The sequence below is a fragment of the Hirundo rustica genome, chromosome 1 (assembly GCF_015227805.2).
Source record: "Hirundo rustica isolate bHirRus1 chromosome 1, bHirRus1.pri.v3, whole genome shotgun sequence".
Lineage (NCBI taxonomy): Eukaryota > Metazoa > Chordata > Aves > Passeriformes > Hirundinidae > Hirundo > Hirundo rustica.
This window is the reverse complement of record NC_053450.1, coordinates 76,232,717-76,247,708: the sequence shown is the minus strand read 5'-3', so window position 1 is coordinate 76,247,708 and position 14,992 is coordinate 76,232,717. Positions and strand designations below refer to the sequence as shown.

The 14,992-nt window shown below is 36.8% G+C and overlaps 1 protein-coding gene across 1 annotated transcript in view; it reads left to right on the top strand.

Annotated features, from left to right (window-relative positions):
• RETREG1 (reticulophagy regulator 1) overlaps nucleotides 1-14,992 on the top strand; it is a 65,028-nt gene that overhangs the window by 5,708 nt on the left and 44,328 nt on the right. Inside the window, exons 2-3 of the mRNA XM_040064694.1 lie at nucleotides 8,351-8,457; nucleotides 10,152-10,182. Of these exons, the coding sequence (XP_039920628.1) occupies nucleotides 8,351-8,457; nucleotides 10,152-10,182 (138 nt within the window). The remainder of the gene's footprint in view (nucleotides 1-8,350; nucleotides 8,458-10,151; nucleotides 10,183-14,992) is intronic.

The following is a 14,992-nucleotide window of genomic DNA, read 5'->3' as shown; positions in this document are numbered from 1 at the left end:
GATCAGTCAGGAAAGAATCAAGTGGGGTATTTGAGGAAAAGCGAGCATTACTGAACAATTTAGGATCAAATCTAGGATGAGAACTTTATGGAAGATGGAGATCCAGAACAAAGGAGAATAGAAGTGAATTGCAGCATGGCTTGTGTTTATTGTGTCTTGCTGAAACGTACGTAGGCTGTGTCTAGTTGTTTCAAGAGAGAAATTATAATTTCTTTGTGTATTGCTTCAAAATAATGAGACCTTTCAAATAGTAAGTAGAATTTTGAGAACAATGGACGTTTTAGGGGGATATGCTACGCTCCATGGTAGATGTTACAAGACTAATGAGGGCATTAAAGAAAAGGAGATTTAGGGCAGCATGGTAGAGGTGCTACTGCTCAAACTGGAGCTACTGTATGAGAAAATGGGATTAAGATTTCTTCTGTACTTTGCCAGAGCACAGGTTAATTAAGGTCATCTGGGCATTTGTCTGCAAAAACAAAGGAAGCTAGGTTATTGGATGTTATGTGTTTAAATAAAAATAATTTTAATTTCCATGGAATCATCATACCCTGTTCTCACTGATGTAGCAATAGAATTTGATGTCATGTCAGAAGGTGTGTAGTTTAGGTAATTTAAACCTTCTCCTTCTCAATTGTTTTTTATGTGCCTGTCTGAATGCAACAGGTTGCAGTAAATCTGAAGCAAAAGCACAGATATTGAAACATGATTCTAACGGCTGCATTCCTCAAGAGGTTTCCTTGCAAACAGTGTGAGATAATTTTGCAATGTGAAATTATTAACTTAATCCTATTTCTCAGACCACCAATATACTTCCAAATGTACCAGTTTATAAGCACATTTGTCTTTGGTGATTAAATGTAAAGCATTGGAATGATTTTTCTAGTGTTTTTTTTTTCTTAGAGACTTAGACTATTTTTGGTTTTATTTCGACTTATTTTTAAGTTTAAGAGCTGGTTTATTGAGTTGGGGTAGAAAAAATACGCAATTTAAATTCCTATCCTCTGTGTTAAGTTAGCATTTTCCAGCCATCCTTGCTTTTGCTCTGAAACCTGTGCACGGACCTTCCCGAGAACTACCCCTTCTACAGATGGCTGTCAAAGTAACAGTAATTTAAATTTCTTGGAGTCTGTTTCTTAGGACAAGAGGTTTATTTATTATTAATTTTTTTCCCAAGTAAGTTCTAGAAGGTTTTCTAAAAAAAATCCTGATTTGGTCTGTGCTTTCTGGCTGAATAAATACAATCCTAATCTTTTCAGTGAAACCTGACAAATAAGCTCTTTGAATAAAAGGTTGATGCCTGAGTTTTCTTTGTCTTAACAAAGAAAGAAATTTTTAAAAAAGATGCAAGCTTTAGAATAATAAGCATGCCTTTTCTGCTTGAGGGTTTTTTTGTGTGTGTGTATTTTTTTTTTTAATTATTTGTTTATTTTTATGTACCTAGTGATAGAATTTTTAGACTTCTGGGTGCTTTCCAATGGAACACTCTTTGCTACCTGGCACACAGGTTACAAATCAACTGCTTTTCAGTCCTTCATTTTACTCTGTTTGAAATATCTCTAATACCTAAGTTTTTGGATGGAACTCAGTTAGAGAAAAACTTGAAGTGAAAAATGGTGCTACTTTCTAATTTATGTCTTTATGGAAGGTTTTTCTCCACTAAATTAGATGTGATCTAAAACATCTTTATGTCATGTTTTTAAGAAGCATTCTGTTACAATATTTCACAGGTTTTCAGTTAAAAAGATATACAGCTTTGTAAATTCAAGATGCCAGGCACCCAGAGTGCTGGTGTCCATATTTTAAATTTTAATTAATGTAAGATGTGGAGTAAATGGTTTTGAAATTATTTTATTCCACAAATTATGCTTTTTGGAAGGGTGAGGAAGTTTTTTTCACCAAATTTAAATCATTATTCCTTCTAAAATCTTTGACAGCACATATACAGATGTGGGGTTTTACATGTAATTCCCTCTCTTCAACACAGAATCTGCTGTGCCAGTTTTTGTGTATTTTTTAGATATGCAGGTTGACAGTTAAATGTCATGTAAATATAATATTGTACCAAATTCTATTCTATAAAGAGATTCTACCCCAAAAAAATATGCATAACTTACTCTGCCTTAAGTGAAAATCTACACTTTTTATGCAGGAATTGGGAAGGGATTTTTGCACTATAGTTTTTGAACAGCTATCTAAATACTTTGGCTCAGACCAGGTGTCTTGGTTTCGGCTGGGATGGAATTATTTTTCTTCCTGGTACAGTGTTGCAGTGCTGTATTTTGGATTCAGTATGAGAACAAAGTTGATAACACACTGGTGTTTCAGTTTTTGCTGAGCACTGCTTACCTTAAATCAAGGACTTTCCAGTTTTCCGTGCTCTGCCAGTGAGCAGGTGCACAAGGAGCCAGGAAGGAGCACAGCCAGGAGAGCTGAACAGCAGTGGCCAAAGGGATATTCCAAACCACAGTGTGTCATGCCCAGTACACAACCTGGGAGGAGCTGGCCAGGAGCTGCCCATCATTGATCAGGCTGGGCTGAGCACTGGTCAGCGGGTGATGAGCAGTGGTATTGTGCATCACGGGTCTTTCTTGGATTTTATTCCTCTCTCTTTTTGTTGTATCACATTTCATTTATTATTATTGTTACTCTTATTAACTTTTTTCAATTATTTAAGTGTTTTTAAGCTCCAGCTTTTGCTTCTTTCCATTCTCCTTCCCATCTCACCAGGGCAGGAGAAAAGTGAGCAACCTCCATTGCCAGCTAGTGTTGTACCGCAAGATGTGCTAAAGGAACAATAGGAAAAATACTGGATTATTGAGTTCTGACTTCCAGTGTTTTGAATACTCGAGGCTTGGATATCTGTATTTGTAGGTTCAGCATTTGATATTTACAGAGGTTTAGTATGAAAATCATTTATATAGAAGAGCAATTCACATAAAAGTTGTAAATTTAACAGACATAAAAAACGGGATTCACAAACCTGCTTTGGTATGTTTTTTCAGTTAGGAGAGTTTAAGCATTAAATTACCTGTAAATAAAATAGATTTGATTGTATATTTTTCCTTCTTCATTCACAGGAGGCAAACAAAATTATTGACCCAGTGATCAGTAAGGGCACAAGCTTTCTGATGCTACCCTTACCAAGTATTTCAAAAATGTTGTTCAGGCAGTGCACTTCATGCTGTAATTAAAAGAAAACAAGCCCTCTTCCCCAGAGCTCCTGCTTGAGACAGTCACCAGAATTTATTGCAGCCAGACAGGTGTTGATTGCTCCAGCATTAAGCATGGAAAGAATGGTCTACATTCATCTCCAAGCAGGAAAGTTACCACCAGGAAACAGTTGTTACCACATCTTTTCCTTACCCAAATGCCTTTACTGTAGATGTTTGTCTGAAAGTGTTAGGTGGTCCACTGTAAGAACAAAGTACACATAGCTTTGAAATGAGCAGTTCAGTATTCTCAAAATGCACTAGAAATATTTCCTGTCCACAGGGGAGGACCGTTCTCTGTGTGGTTTATGTCATAGGCCATGCTTGTTTATCAGTGTCTGACTGGAAGAAGACCAACCCTGGCTGAAAGGTGTCTGTAGATTTTCACCTAAACAGTTTATGAGGTTGTAACAGTTATATACCAACCTGCACTCTTTAGAACTCCACAGAATTATTTTGAAGAGTTTGGCCTCTGGTTTTAAGAGGAACCAGAACGTTTGTGGAACATGGAACTGAAGTCCACGAGTCACTCATGCAGCCAATAAATGTGTCATAGAAGCTGATGGTGAAGCAAAGCTTCATGCTCACAACTGTGTTATTGACAGCTTTCATTTATTTATGTGATTATCTCTGGAATTCATCTAAGGATAGATGGTTATTAAAAATGTACCTGCTAAGGCTTTCCAGAAATAACTAGTGCTGGCTGCTGATAGTCTAAATAATTTAGTTTTTGATTAAATGTTTTCTTACATTCTGCATTTACAAAGTGCAACTCATTCATGGTTCTAGAATGTGTTGTAAAAAACCCAAACCCTTAACAGCTGATATGAAAGAATCAATTTGATTTATTTAATATTTGAAACAAGGTGGTAGCTCTGTGCCTTCCCTGTATCTCGTAATACAATTTAAAAAATAGCTTTTGTCATACCCTGTAAGTTTTTGTCACGTTTACTCACTGCAATATTGTATGATATTGTTAACCCTCAAAATTTCTTAGCTGGCTCATGGCACTTGAATAATTTTGTATAATCTGGTTTGTGCAGTTAATTGTCCCAGGTGCTCTGGGTCAGTTCTGGTACACTGTGAGATACATGCAGTTTGATACAACAAATTGACAGTATTGACATACGACCATCCCATACTGTAAAGAACTGGAGAAAAGACAAGAAGGAGAAGGTACCTTTAGTGTACTTTTCTATCTTTAGGTTCACCATCATGCAGTTGAAGAATTTCCACTTTTAATTGTGGAAGTTGTCAAGTTTTGATTCTCGTGTAGTTTAGAGTCATTTCAGTACAGCTGCAGTATAACCAGGCTCAGAAACAAACTGTTGTGCCTTTAAGTTCTAAGGTCAGCATCTTACCGAAAAATATTTGCCAACCATTTCTAATAGCCTAAAATAGTCACTGAATGAAAATACCATTCAGGTTGGTATGGGCTTTATGAGGTCTCTAGTATGACTTGCAGCTCAAAATATAAGATCAGTACTTAATTCAGATCAGATTGCTCAGGATTTTGTCTTCGCAGCCATCAAGGCTGGAAATTCCACAACCTTTGTAGACAATCACTGCTTAATTATCCATTGATGGCACTCTATTTCATTTCACATAAACGGTTTTTCAATCTTCCACGGTGGAGTTGAGTGGCAGGCTTGGCTCCATCACACTTGTATTCTTCCTACGTAGAAGAACATAGCTTGGCAGAACAGATGGAGGTCAGCTAGTCCGGCTTGCACAAGTGAGCTCCAGTTGGAACACATTGCTTGGATTCTTACACAATTAAGCTTTTGAAAGTCCTGCTCCATAGTGATCTGCCACCTGCTTAGCACCTCCAGTAGCTCTTTCACTTGGGTGCTCTGGACCAGGGGACATCCTACACAGCAGGGCCACCGTTGCCATCAGTGCAAGGGGCGGACATTTCTCACAGCCTCAAAGCCAGGTGTTCGTATCCCACCCCTGGGGCTGTGTCTGAGTGAGTGAGGGCCTTTCCTATGCAGGGAATGCCTGTTCCAGCCAGTGCCAGGGACTGACTTCTGGGCACCTCATGACTGGGTTTTTTTGCAGTCCTGCACTGCCTACAGCAAAGTTTCTTGTCCCCTTGTTGAGCAAGCTGTCCTGTTAACTGCTGAAGTAGATATTTGGAATGCATATTTCTGTGCAATTGTTTTAACCATTGTATTCTTAACACCCCGTTCCTCCCAAAAAACATTCACAAAATACTGCAGTTTTCAAAGGGGGAACAAATTTTGGTTATGGCTCTAGTAATGGTTTTTGCTTCCACACCTCTTGAGATGAAATTAAACAATTTGAACTTCAGTCTGTTTTTTTTTTTTTTTGCTTAAAAAAGTGCGCATGTTCAGTAAGCTTCTCTTACATAGCATTCTTCTACAAAACAGGAGTGCAATATATGAAGATGTCATTCTGGAGCCTTTCATTCTTGTCAGATTTGTGTGTTAGAAATGCTTAAGAGTGAAGTCCATTATTTTTCTTTAAAAAGAAGGGGAATGCCCTAACCACAGAAACTGTTAGTCTGGTTGTTATGCATCATGTTGATAATTCCAAGAAGAATTTTGAATCCTGACAGTGGTAGCATATTAAGTGTTTTTCAGATCCCAGCATGTTGAAGTAACCTTTTGATAAACTTATGGTAAATACATTCCAAAAAAGTACAAGGGGACCTTATCAGCTTTTCACCAGGAAGGGCTTTAAGGATGTGGATCTCCGACACATGGTTCACAAACAGTTTTCTAATCTGTGTTGCTTTGGCACCTGAGGGCTGATGTGAGCTGGCTGTGAATAAATTTACAAGGGATGGTCTTTTGTGCAAACATCACAGTCTAGGTAAAGAGCTAATAATGTTAAGGCATGGGAAGTTCAGTCAGAACAATTCAAAGCTTTCCACACAAGTGAAGAGTCCTTGTTTGGTGGCTACATTAGCTGCTTCATCTAGATTGCAGTTTTTTTCCACAAACGTTGGAGTAGAGAGACTGCAGTATTGAGAAGATGGAATGACATGACTTGGAAGCATCTTTCAGAGAGAATGCTACCTTGTTAATCCTTTCTTGCTAATCCTAGTCCGCATTAGTGCAATTGTTTTTAACAGCAGGTGACAGCTGTGATTGCAGTGAAACTAACAGTATGGTTTAGTTGTGAGCATAAAGTAGGTCAGACATGTTCTGTGCATTTTTTGAAAGATATACTAAGCCTTCTTAGTAAGCATCTGATCTTACCTTGAAAAGCTAGTAAGATGTGTGTGTACGTGCACACATGCACACACTTGTATATAAATTTTCATATTGATGTATTTGAGACCATCAAAGAGTGGCCAAAGGTAATTGCTAAGTCAGGGTATTCTGTGTGATTCTATAAACATTTATGCAGGAGCACTATGAAGACCCTATAGAATAGACATGGTATTAAGCCCAAGCAATTTGTTACAAAATTCTGCTGCCTAGAATTTGGATGAAAAATTCTTCATTTGATTTTTTTTATACAGCATCACATCTCTCTCCCCAGCCTATTATCAATAAATTAAGTAAGCTGAACAAAGTCTTCCGTGCCGTGGAACTTAACACTTAAACACAAGTAAAGATTTTTAATGCTGAATAATATTACCAAGAAAAATAGTAGGACAACATGATGCAAAGCTGTTACGAGTTTTGATTTATTGAGCTATGATTGGGCAGTTTTGATAGAGATTGCCTTGTAATAATTTTTCTCTGCATCTCTCTGTTAGTTTTCTTGAGCTGGCTGAATTGTATAGAGGTGCTGACTTTATACATTTATTTTTTAGAAAAGTCTTGTAATTCAAATTCTCTACAGATATAAAAACCCTTTCTATTTGGATAAAACCTGCAGGGTTTGTGTTTGTACTGGAATTCATTTATTGCTCTGCTCAGGGTGATTGGTATTACGAGTTAGTGTTAAATGTGAAAATTAGTGGCACGGATATTTTCTTTAATGGAGTCCTTCTTTTTGAGGTTTTCAGGGAATACTTGAGTGCTACAGCAGTGTGTCCTGGGCTTGTTAGAAATATTGTGAAGTCAATTTTCTTTCTAAAAGATCCAAGTGTGCTCAAAGAGTGCCTCGTGGATTCCTGCAGTGGCCATGTTTGCTACTATTTTCACTCCCCTTTCCCCTCTTGCAAAAAAGCTCAGCAGCAGAAACAGGGTACCAGCTGCCCTGTTTTCATATCTGAGATGATTCCTGAAAACATCACAGCTTTGTATGATTTTGTTTCTGTTGGTATTCTCATTTGATCCAGTGCCTTGGACAGTGGCTTCTTACTGGGTTTGGCTAACCTCAACTTTTTGAAGTTAATTGCTTTTACTTTGAAAAATTAACTTGTTCACTATTTCTGTTCAGATCTCTGATTTAAAGTGCTCAAAACCAGCTATTAAAATACTTCAGCTTTTTAATTTAGTTAGTTGAATTTTAATTGTTTTTTCTTCACACTCTTTTTTTGTGAGTTCGGATATTTGGCAGGAAAACAGATAAGAGAGCTAATCTCCAAACACACCTGGATAGCAAAGTCAGCAGTGCATGAGATTATAATTCATACTTTCTGAGTCCTGGTCTGTTTGACTTGACTAGACATGTTCTAAAAAATTATGCAATTAAAAACAAAATTCATGAAAGCTTGTTATGAAGAAAAGTTTTAGTGTTATACTGTGATACAGATTTACCTCATCTTTGTGTTTGAAAGAATTATTTGTATAAAAATCTTGCTTGAGCATAGATTCTGTAGGAAACAAACAAAAAAAAAATTTAACCTTTTTTCTTGTGTTGTGCCAAGACAATTAATTTTAATGAAACTACAAATTATTTAGAAAGTAGTATTTTCTGTGCAATAATTAAAATACTTTGATTTCTTTACTTTCTCTGTGCTTAAATAAAAGCATGGACAAAATCTACTACAAACTCACTGTTTAACTTTTGTATCATTAAATGATACAATGAGAGCTTGGAGCTCTCAATATTTTCTTCTCATGGAAAGTTGTGGGGAGAAACTGAATTCAATTACTGCAATTTTTGAGCCTATTTCTTCCTATTTATTTTCAGTATTAGTAGCAGCTGTCAGTTTTTGCATGCTTCCAATGAATTTTAAAGTATTCAACATATATTTCTTCTTGACATTCTAGGTTTGTTGCATTGACCCCTTGGAGAGTGTATCATCTGACTTCCCTTATAGTCCTTGGAGTGTTAATTCTTCAGATAATGAAGGATTTGGTATTCTCAAAGATAAAGGGTAAGTGTACTGATAGAGTTCCATGCTTAAAACACCTGCAATTTACAGCATTCTAGTTCATTCCTAAAGCCATGTAAATATTATGATTATTGTAAAAGTATCAGCTAATTTTAGAGAGCGATAGTTAGATCCGTGATGGTCTATTGCCATTTTCAATTAAGTTTTGCTATATTTTATAAGAAGGGCATTAGGAGATTCATTTTAGCATTTAGATGAGTGGATAGTCATTCTTGTTTCTTGCTAGGTCTGAAAATGTGTTCTTTGCTAAAATACAAAGTTTTCCTAAAAATTCATATTTCTTCTGTCATTAATCTTGTAATTTTTGGAAATTTCAGGACATCGAATGTACATCAGTGAAATTTGTAAATAGAGAAATTACCTATCTTAGCACAGTTGAAATAAGAAGTGAGCAGTGTTTTCTTTTTACTTTGTATAGTATTTAGTTTCCAGTATAAAGTGTATAAAGTCTTATGTGAATACTACCAGTTTTGAAAGGGATTTTGAGTTTGTTGGCTGGTCTGGTGTTTTTGGGTTTTTTTCAATTACTCTCCTGTACTTCATTACCATCATGAAAATTCCTTGACAAGTGCTCATCCTAAATTTTAATTTTCATTGCCATTAAGTTTTTTTGGTTTTTTTCCCAAGATCCTTATTTTGCCTTTTGTTTGTTGTTAAATCACATGCAAAGTTTGAAAAACCATCTGAACATAGTACAAAAGCAGGAAATAGGTGTCAGAGAAGCATGGTATTCCTCTGTGATGTACTGACACGTCATTTCTGACTGCCAAAGCCCATTGTTCCCTGCTAAGTTACAGCAGGTATTTGCTACCTTTTTTGAAGTATCATTTACTGTTGTTCCCTTTTCTGGGAGTCTTGGTTATGATTCTGTTTCCTGCTTGAGTATTACAAGCCCAGAGTCCAATTTACAATTTGGTTTTTAAGCTCTGTGCTGTGTGAATCACCACAAACATTGACTACCTTGCTATCTGGAAGGCAATGATTTAGGTCAATTCACTCATACCTATAATTAATATTTTTGTAGTAACCAAATCCAAGATGTACCACTCTTACTTCAGTGTGATTATTTAACCATTCATTTTAGAGATGAGGCCAGGAAGACCTCTGTTTCCTAGCTTACAGAATAATTATTTACTGTAGTAAACTCATTTATTTTACTATTGCCTTTGGTGCCATTGTAGACAGAGTTCAAGAAAAATCAGGCTCTCAAAGTAATACTGTAGGAGTCTTGTAGTAATGAATAGAAATCAATGGAGTGCCACTCCAAAAAGCAGGAAAAAAATTTCCCAGTATAACACATCTGTGTGGCTGCTTCACACTTCCAGCCAGCCACTAGATGGCAAGACTATTACAGATTCATGAGGAATGTGGCGTGGTTGTCAGCGTATAGAATAAAGGGTATGTTGATGTAAAAGTTGATTATCATCTTCATGACATCCTTCCATGTGGAAATGGAGCCATAGAAGATCCTGACTTTTTCCATTTATGATTTTAACTGTATGTTTACAAAAAGCAATATAAGAATGGTTATTGTAAGATAATACAGTTTTCCTCTTTGACTGATACAGACAATTCCTTGGTCATTTTGGCCAATCCTGAACATGTTCTATGAATAAAAATAAAAATTCTTTCTGATTTAGTGCACTGTGTTTCATCTTACTTTCCTACAATTGCAGGTGCGCAGCTTTGGAGGACTATCACTGGCAAGTAGGTATTTTATTTTTGATGCATAGTTATTTAATACTTTTTTTAGTTGGCCTGGAATCTTTTTAAAAGTCTCTTTTCCTTTAATAAATTGCTGAATTATTTTGATCTTAAAATATTTTCTAAATTTATTACTGCTTGTTGATAATTTTTTAATAAATTCTTCTGATTTGAGTTACATTAAAGTATAGAGTAACATATCAGAATATTTCTAGAAAGGCTTTTTCTTACACTAGGATTATCATATTTTGTGTTTCCTGGGAATTAGTGCTTTCTTTGAAAAGCAGAATAATGCTGTGTTGTTTAAGAAGGCAACTTTTAGAGCTTCCTTATACCAGTGCTGCTGACTAGAAGTAGATAAGCTTGCTGGGGTTTCTCTTTAAATCAACACAAGTAATTGATCATTATAATTGCCAATAAATATTAGTTTGTATCCATATGAATAAAATTTAATAATTCTGAAACCTGTTGACTTGCAGTTGACCTGTCTTAGGAAAATGTTTATGTCATGTTAAAGTACAGTATATAATTTATTCAATTTGTTGACAGTTGTCCTGGTTCCAGCCAGGACAAGGTTCATTTTTGCAGTAGCCAGAAGTGGCATGGTCAGGACCCAGAGGTTATTCTCTACCACATCTCCTGATTTTCCAGGGATGGCAGAAGGAGTCCCTTCCAGGTCACACAGTGTGGCAGCATGGTCAGGTGTGGTTGGAGGTTTTTGCATGACATGTGAACCATTCACCTGGCATGTACGCTCTGATATTGTTGCTGTTACTGGTTGTTGTTCTTTCTTGTTGCTGTTTCCCATAAGTTGTTCTTATTTCAATCCGTGATCTTTGCCTTTTGTATCTCCAGTTCTCCTGTCCAGCCCTCCACAGGGGAAGGGGTGATGAAGGAGTGAGTGAGCAGTGTATGGTGTGGAGTGTTTCTGTGGGAACTCTGGATTGGGGAACATCATTCCTTAACCACAGCAGCAGTATAATCAGCGTCTAAACAATTTGCAGACAATCCATTTTCAGAAGAAAAAGTGGCATATTTAAGGCATTATTCTTCTAAACAGACCACCAGGATTTATCATATATCTGACATAATTTGAAAGCATATCCGCTGATACACTATTGTATTATAGCCTGACACTGAAGAAACAGTAATGCTGAGATAAAAAAAGGGAGATGCCAGGTTTTGTTCTCTTTCTAGAGACAGGTACCAGTGTCATAGCAATTACAGAAAGCAGTTCAGATGTGCAGCCCCTGTTCAGTTTCATACCTCTAAACTTCCACAGGTATGAAATCTCTTCAGACTTTCCTGTAAGCATGAAATAGAGCAATACGGAATTGATGACAGCTTTGTTCATGAACTGAGCAGAGTAAAATTCTTCTTTAACTATAGCTGGTGCTAAACCTGCTTAGAGTGGCAGTGCTTCAAAAATTTTAATTGAGAAGCTATTGCTGTGGCACAGTTTTTCCCACCTGTTCTTTACGAGAGAAATTTACATAAAATTTACTCTATTTCAAGGTTTTGAATCTGACTTTACCTGTCTGTTTACATTTGAGAAGAGGAAGGCAAAGAATGTAAAATTTCTTGTGGAGTGAAATGTAACATAGGTTTTTGACTGCCTTTTGTTTCCATGAAAAATAATTCTTCAGTCTGATACATTTTTTTTCCTCTTATTCCCCAGTTTGTCAGGTCCTCAAAACAGAATAGTTGATTTTAGTGAAAAGACTATAAATAGTACTTTAAAATTCTTGGATTCAGGTTTTCATTTGTTCAGAATCCTGGACTTGATTTGCTGTTCTGTGGGGAGACAATGTGGAGAGTGGAAAAAAGAATTTGATGAGCTCACCATAGCTCATGCCCTTGGGTAATATAATACAAGCATTGTAATTGTCCATCTAGCGCAGCATCTGCTCTCTGAAGGGATCCAGCCAGGAGAAACATGACCTTGGGTAATGTCCTGCATTAAAGCTGGAGAAGCTTGCAAGGTTCTCCTGGGGTACTTTCAGCAGCTTCCAGTTGAACCTTACCCCTGCCCCAAGCTATTCTAGGTGAACCTACCATGAATTTGTCTCGTTGCTTTTGTTCTTACAAATTTCTGCTGTTGGCAACAGCCTGTAGCACAGAGATCCACAGCTGAACCACGTGCTTTGTGACCAGTCTTCTGTTTGTTTACAGCTCTGTAATAGTTTGTAAGCTTTTCCTACATTTTTTTCTTGGAAAAAAATACAGAGAAATTACTCTCTATTAGTGTTCTCCAGCAAGCTGTGACTTTTATATACTCCTGTCCTGTCCTATTCTCTTCAGTTCATGACTGCTTAATTGTTCCTAAAATGGAGGTTCTCTGAGTTTTGATGTCTTCCTTGTGCTTTTCTGCATTTTTCTTCCATTTCTGTGCTCCTTTTTGTTGGGGGGACAGAATTACAAATAGCATTCAGCATTCAGGAGGATCCTTGGACTGTACATTGTCCCTCTCTTCATAATAAATCCCAACACATGATTGGGGTTTTTTTTAACCTCTACTGAGTTCTGAAATGAGGTTTTCATGGATATATAATCACTTCAAGGTAATGTCCTGAGTAGTAAAGATCAGCTTAAAGCCCATATGATTTTAAGAGTTTTTGTGGGTTTTTTTCTCTTAGAATTTCATTCACATTTCATCTGCCTTTTTGCAAGAAATCACGTGATACTTGATTAAATTCTGCTGCTCCTTGCAACTGGTCTCTGTCTTTACCAGAATAATTCCTCTCATTTTGCATGGCTTCTTAGGCTCCATAAAAGCATTTGATGAGAGACTTTGTTGAAAGCCTACTCAGAAATCCAGGTGATTTTTTTATGGACATCAGTGTTCATCTAAAAGCAGGTTCATTTTTGAAAGGATGGAAGATTTGTGATATGATGTCCTTTACAGCTTACATTAGGACAGGCATGCATGTCCTTTGTAAGTTTTCCCGACAGTTTGCACAGAGCAGAGATGAATGTTTAGTGGTTTGCAGTTCTCTGGCTCTTGCGTACCTTCCCTAAAAATAGATACTGCTTTAGACACTTCACAGTCCTCTGCCTTAAGGCAGCTTTAAGAGATGCTGTTTAACATAAATGAAATTTCAGCTGTTGCACCCAACCTTTCATTTATACCTTTTATATGTTCACATAAAGACTTTGCATTTGTTTGCACTGTGGGTGGGGTTTTCTTTTTCTGAATGCTACTATAAATGTGCCTGCTGATTGTGTTGAAACAGAAAGAACTGTAAGATGTTGAGGCTGGGTGCATGGTTCCTTTTCATTTTACTCAAAATTGGGTATGAAAAACTGTTTTCATGTTGTCATATATGAGCAAGACGTGCCAAGTGTATCCCCATATCCAGCAGAGAATCACCTGCTCTTAAGTAACTTACAGAGAAAAAATGTGGTAGACCTGTGACACTTTCAGTGAGAGACAACGTCTATTCTAATAAGTGTCTATCCTGATAAATTAATTGTGTGCATGGTTTTTCTCTGGCATCATGGCCCAACAGCCCTGCATCCATAGTTTGTAACTGCCTTAAGGTCCATGCAGAATGGCTGTGTGCAGGCAGGAAAGCATTTCTGGTCTGTGCCAACTTTGCAACTCCTTTGGGTTGTTTTGGCAAGTGCTAGTTGGCATCTGCCAAAAATCTGCTAAGAGCTATTTTTATGGTTCAACCGCAGAACTGACCAATTCTAGTGCCTGACAGATTTGCCACACACAGTTTGGTTTATCAAAACAGATGTAGATAGAAAGTACCAAAAATTATCTGAACAGACTTCTTTCCTGCCCTTCCGTTTTGTTACGTGATTCTGGTTTTGAAAATTAGTATCAGTCAGTCACTATCACAGTAGGATGTTTCAAAAATGGTGGCACCAATTTCTGATGAGTTTTATAGTGAAATGGTAAACTTTTGGTAGTTGGAGGGTGAATTACTGATTGTGACTGTTTTGAAACTTGCATTTTTTCAACATTTGTGTGCATTATGTATTTCATCTGATGCATGTACATTCAAAGTATCAGAGATTGAAGTACTGCAGTGAAAATGCTGTTAATTTGTAACACTTGTTTTTAGTCCTCCTTCATCTTTGTTGAGCCCTACTGACTAGTAAAAGCATAGCCTCACTTTTTTTCATTGCCATAACAAATGCAGAATGCTTGCTGTCTCACATGTAAAATGTGTCTATGTAAGACCTGTGATTGTATTTTTAATCGAGTTATTTCATACTATTTTAAGTTTAAAATTTCAAACTGAATACAAGCTGAACCTTCCTTAGGGAAGGTAGCACTGTAGAATTTTTTTTTTTTTCCTAAATCTGATTCTGTTTCTGAGGAACTGCTGTACCAGTATCTAGCCTTTTTTAAAAATGGGTGACAGCTGTTAAAGGAGTACTGGAAAAGGTCACTTGTTAAATTACACTTCCTCATTATAAAGCTGTTTTATTTCTTCCTATCCTAGTGAGATTTCTTTGAAATCTGGTGCTTCTCTAGTCAGTAGATGTATTAGAATATCCACAGGAATTGTAGCACACCTTCCATTATGGAGTGGTCAAATTAATATTAATGCAAAATTGTTCTTTTATAGCAAGCCTAAAAAATTCTAGTTGCAGCCTGAGAAGAGACTGAGCAACAGTCCTTTTAAATGGCCGTCAGGGAGTGACTGAAGAAAATAAACCAGAAAGAAAGGAGTTCTGAAGAAAATAAACCAGAAAGCTCTGAAGACCAGCAGCTCTGCATAGTTTGTTTTCAGTCCCCTGTTATGTTTTACCATTTTCTCAAATCAAAGCTAGTGACTTCTGGGAAGAGCCTTGCCTG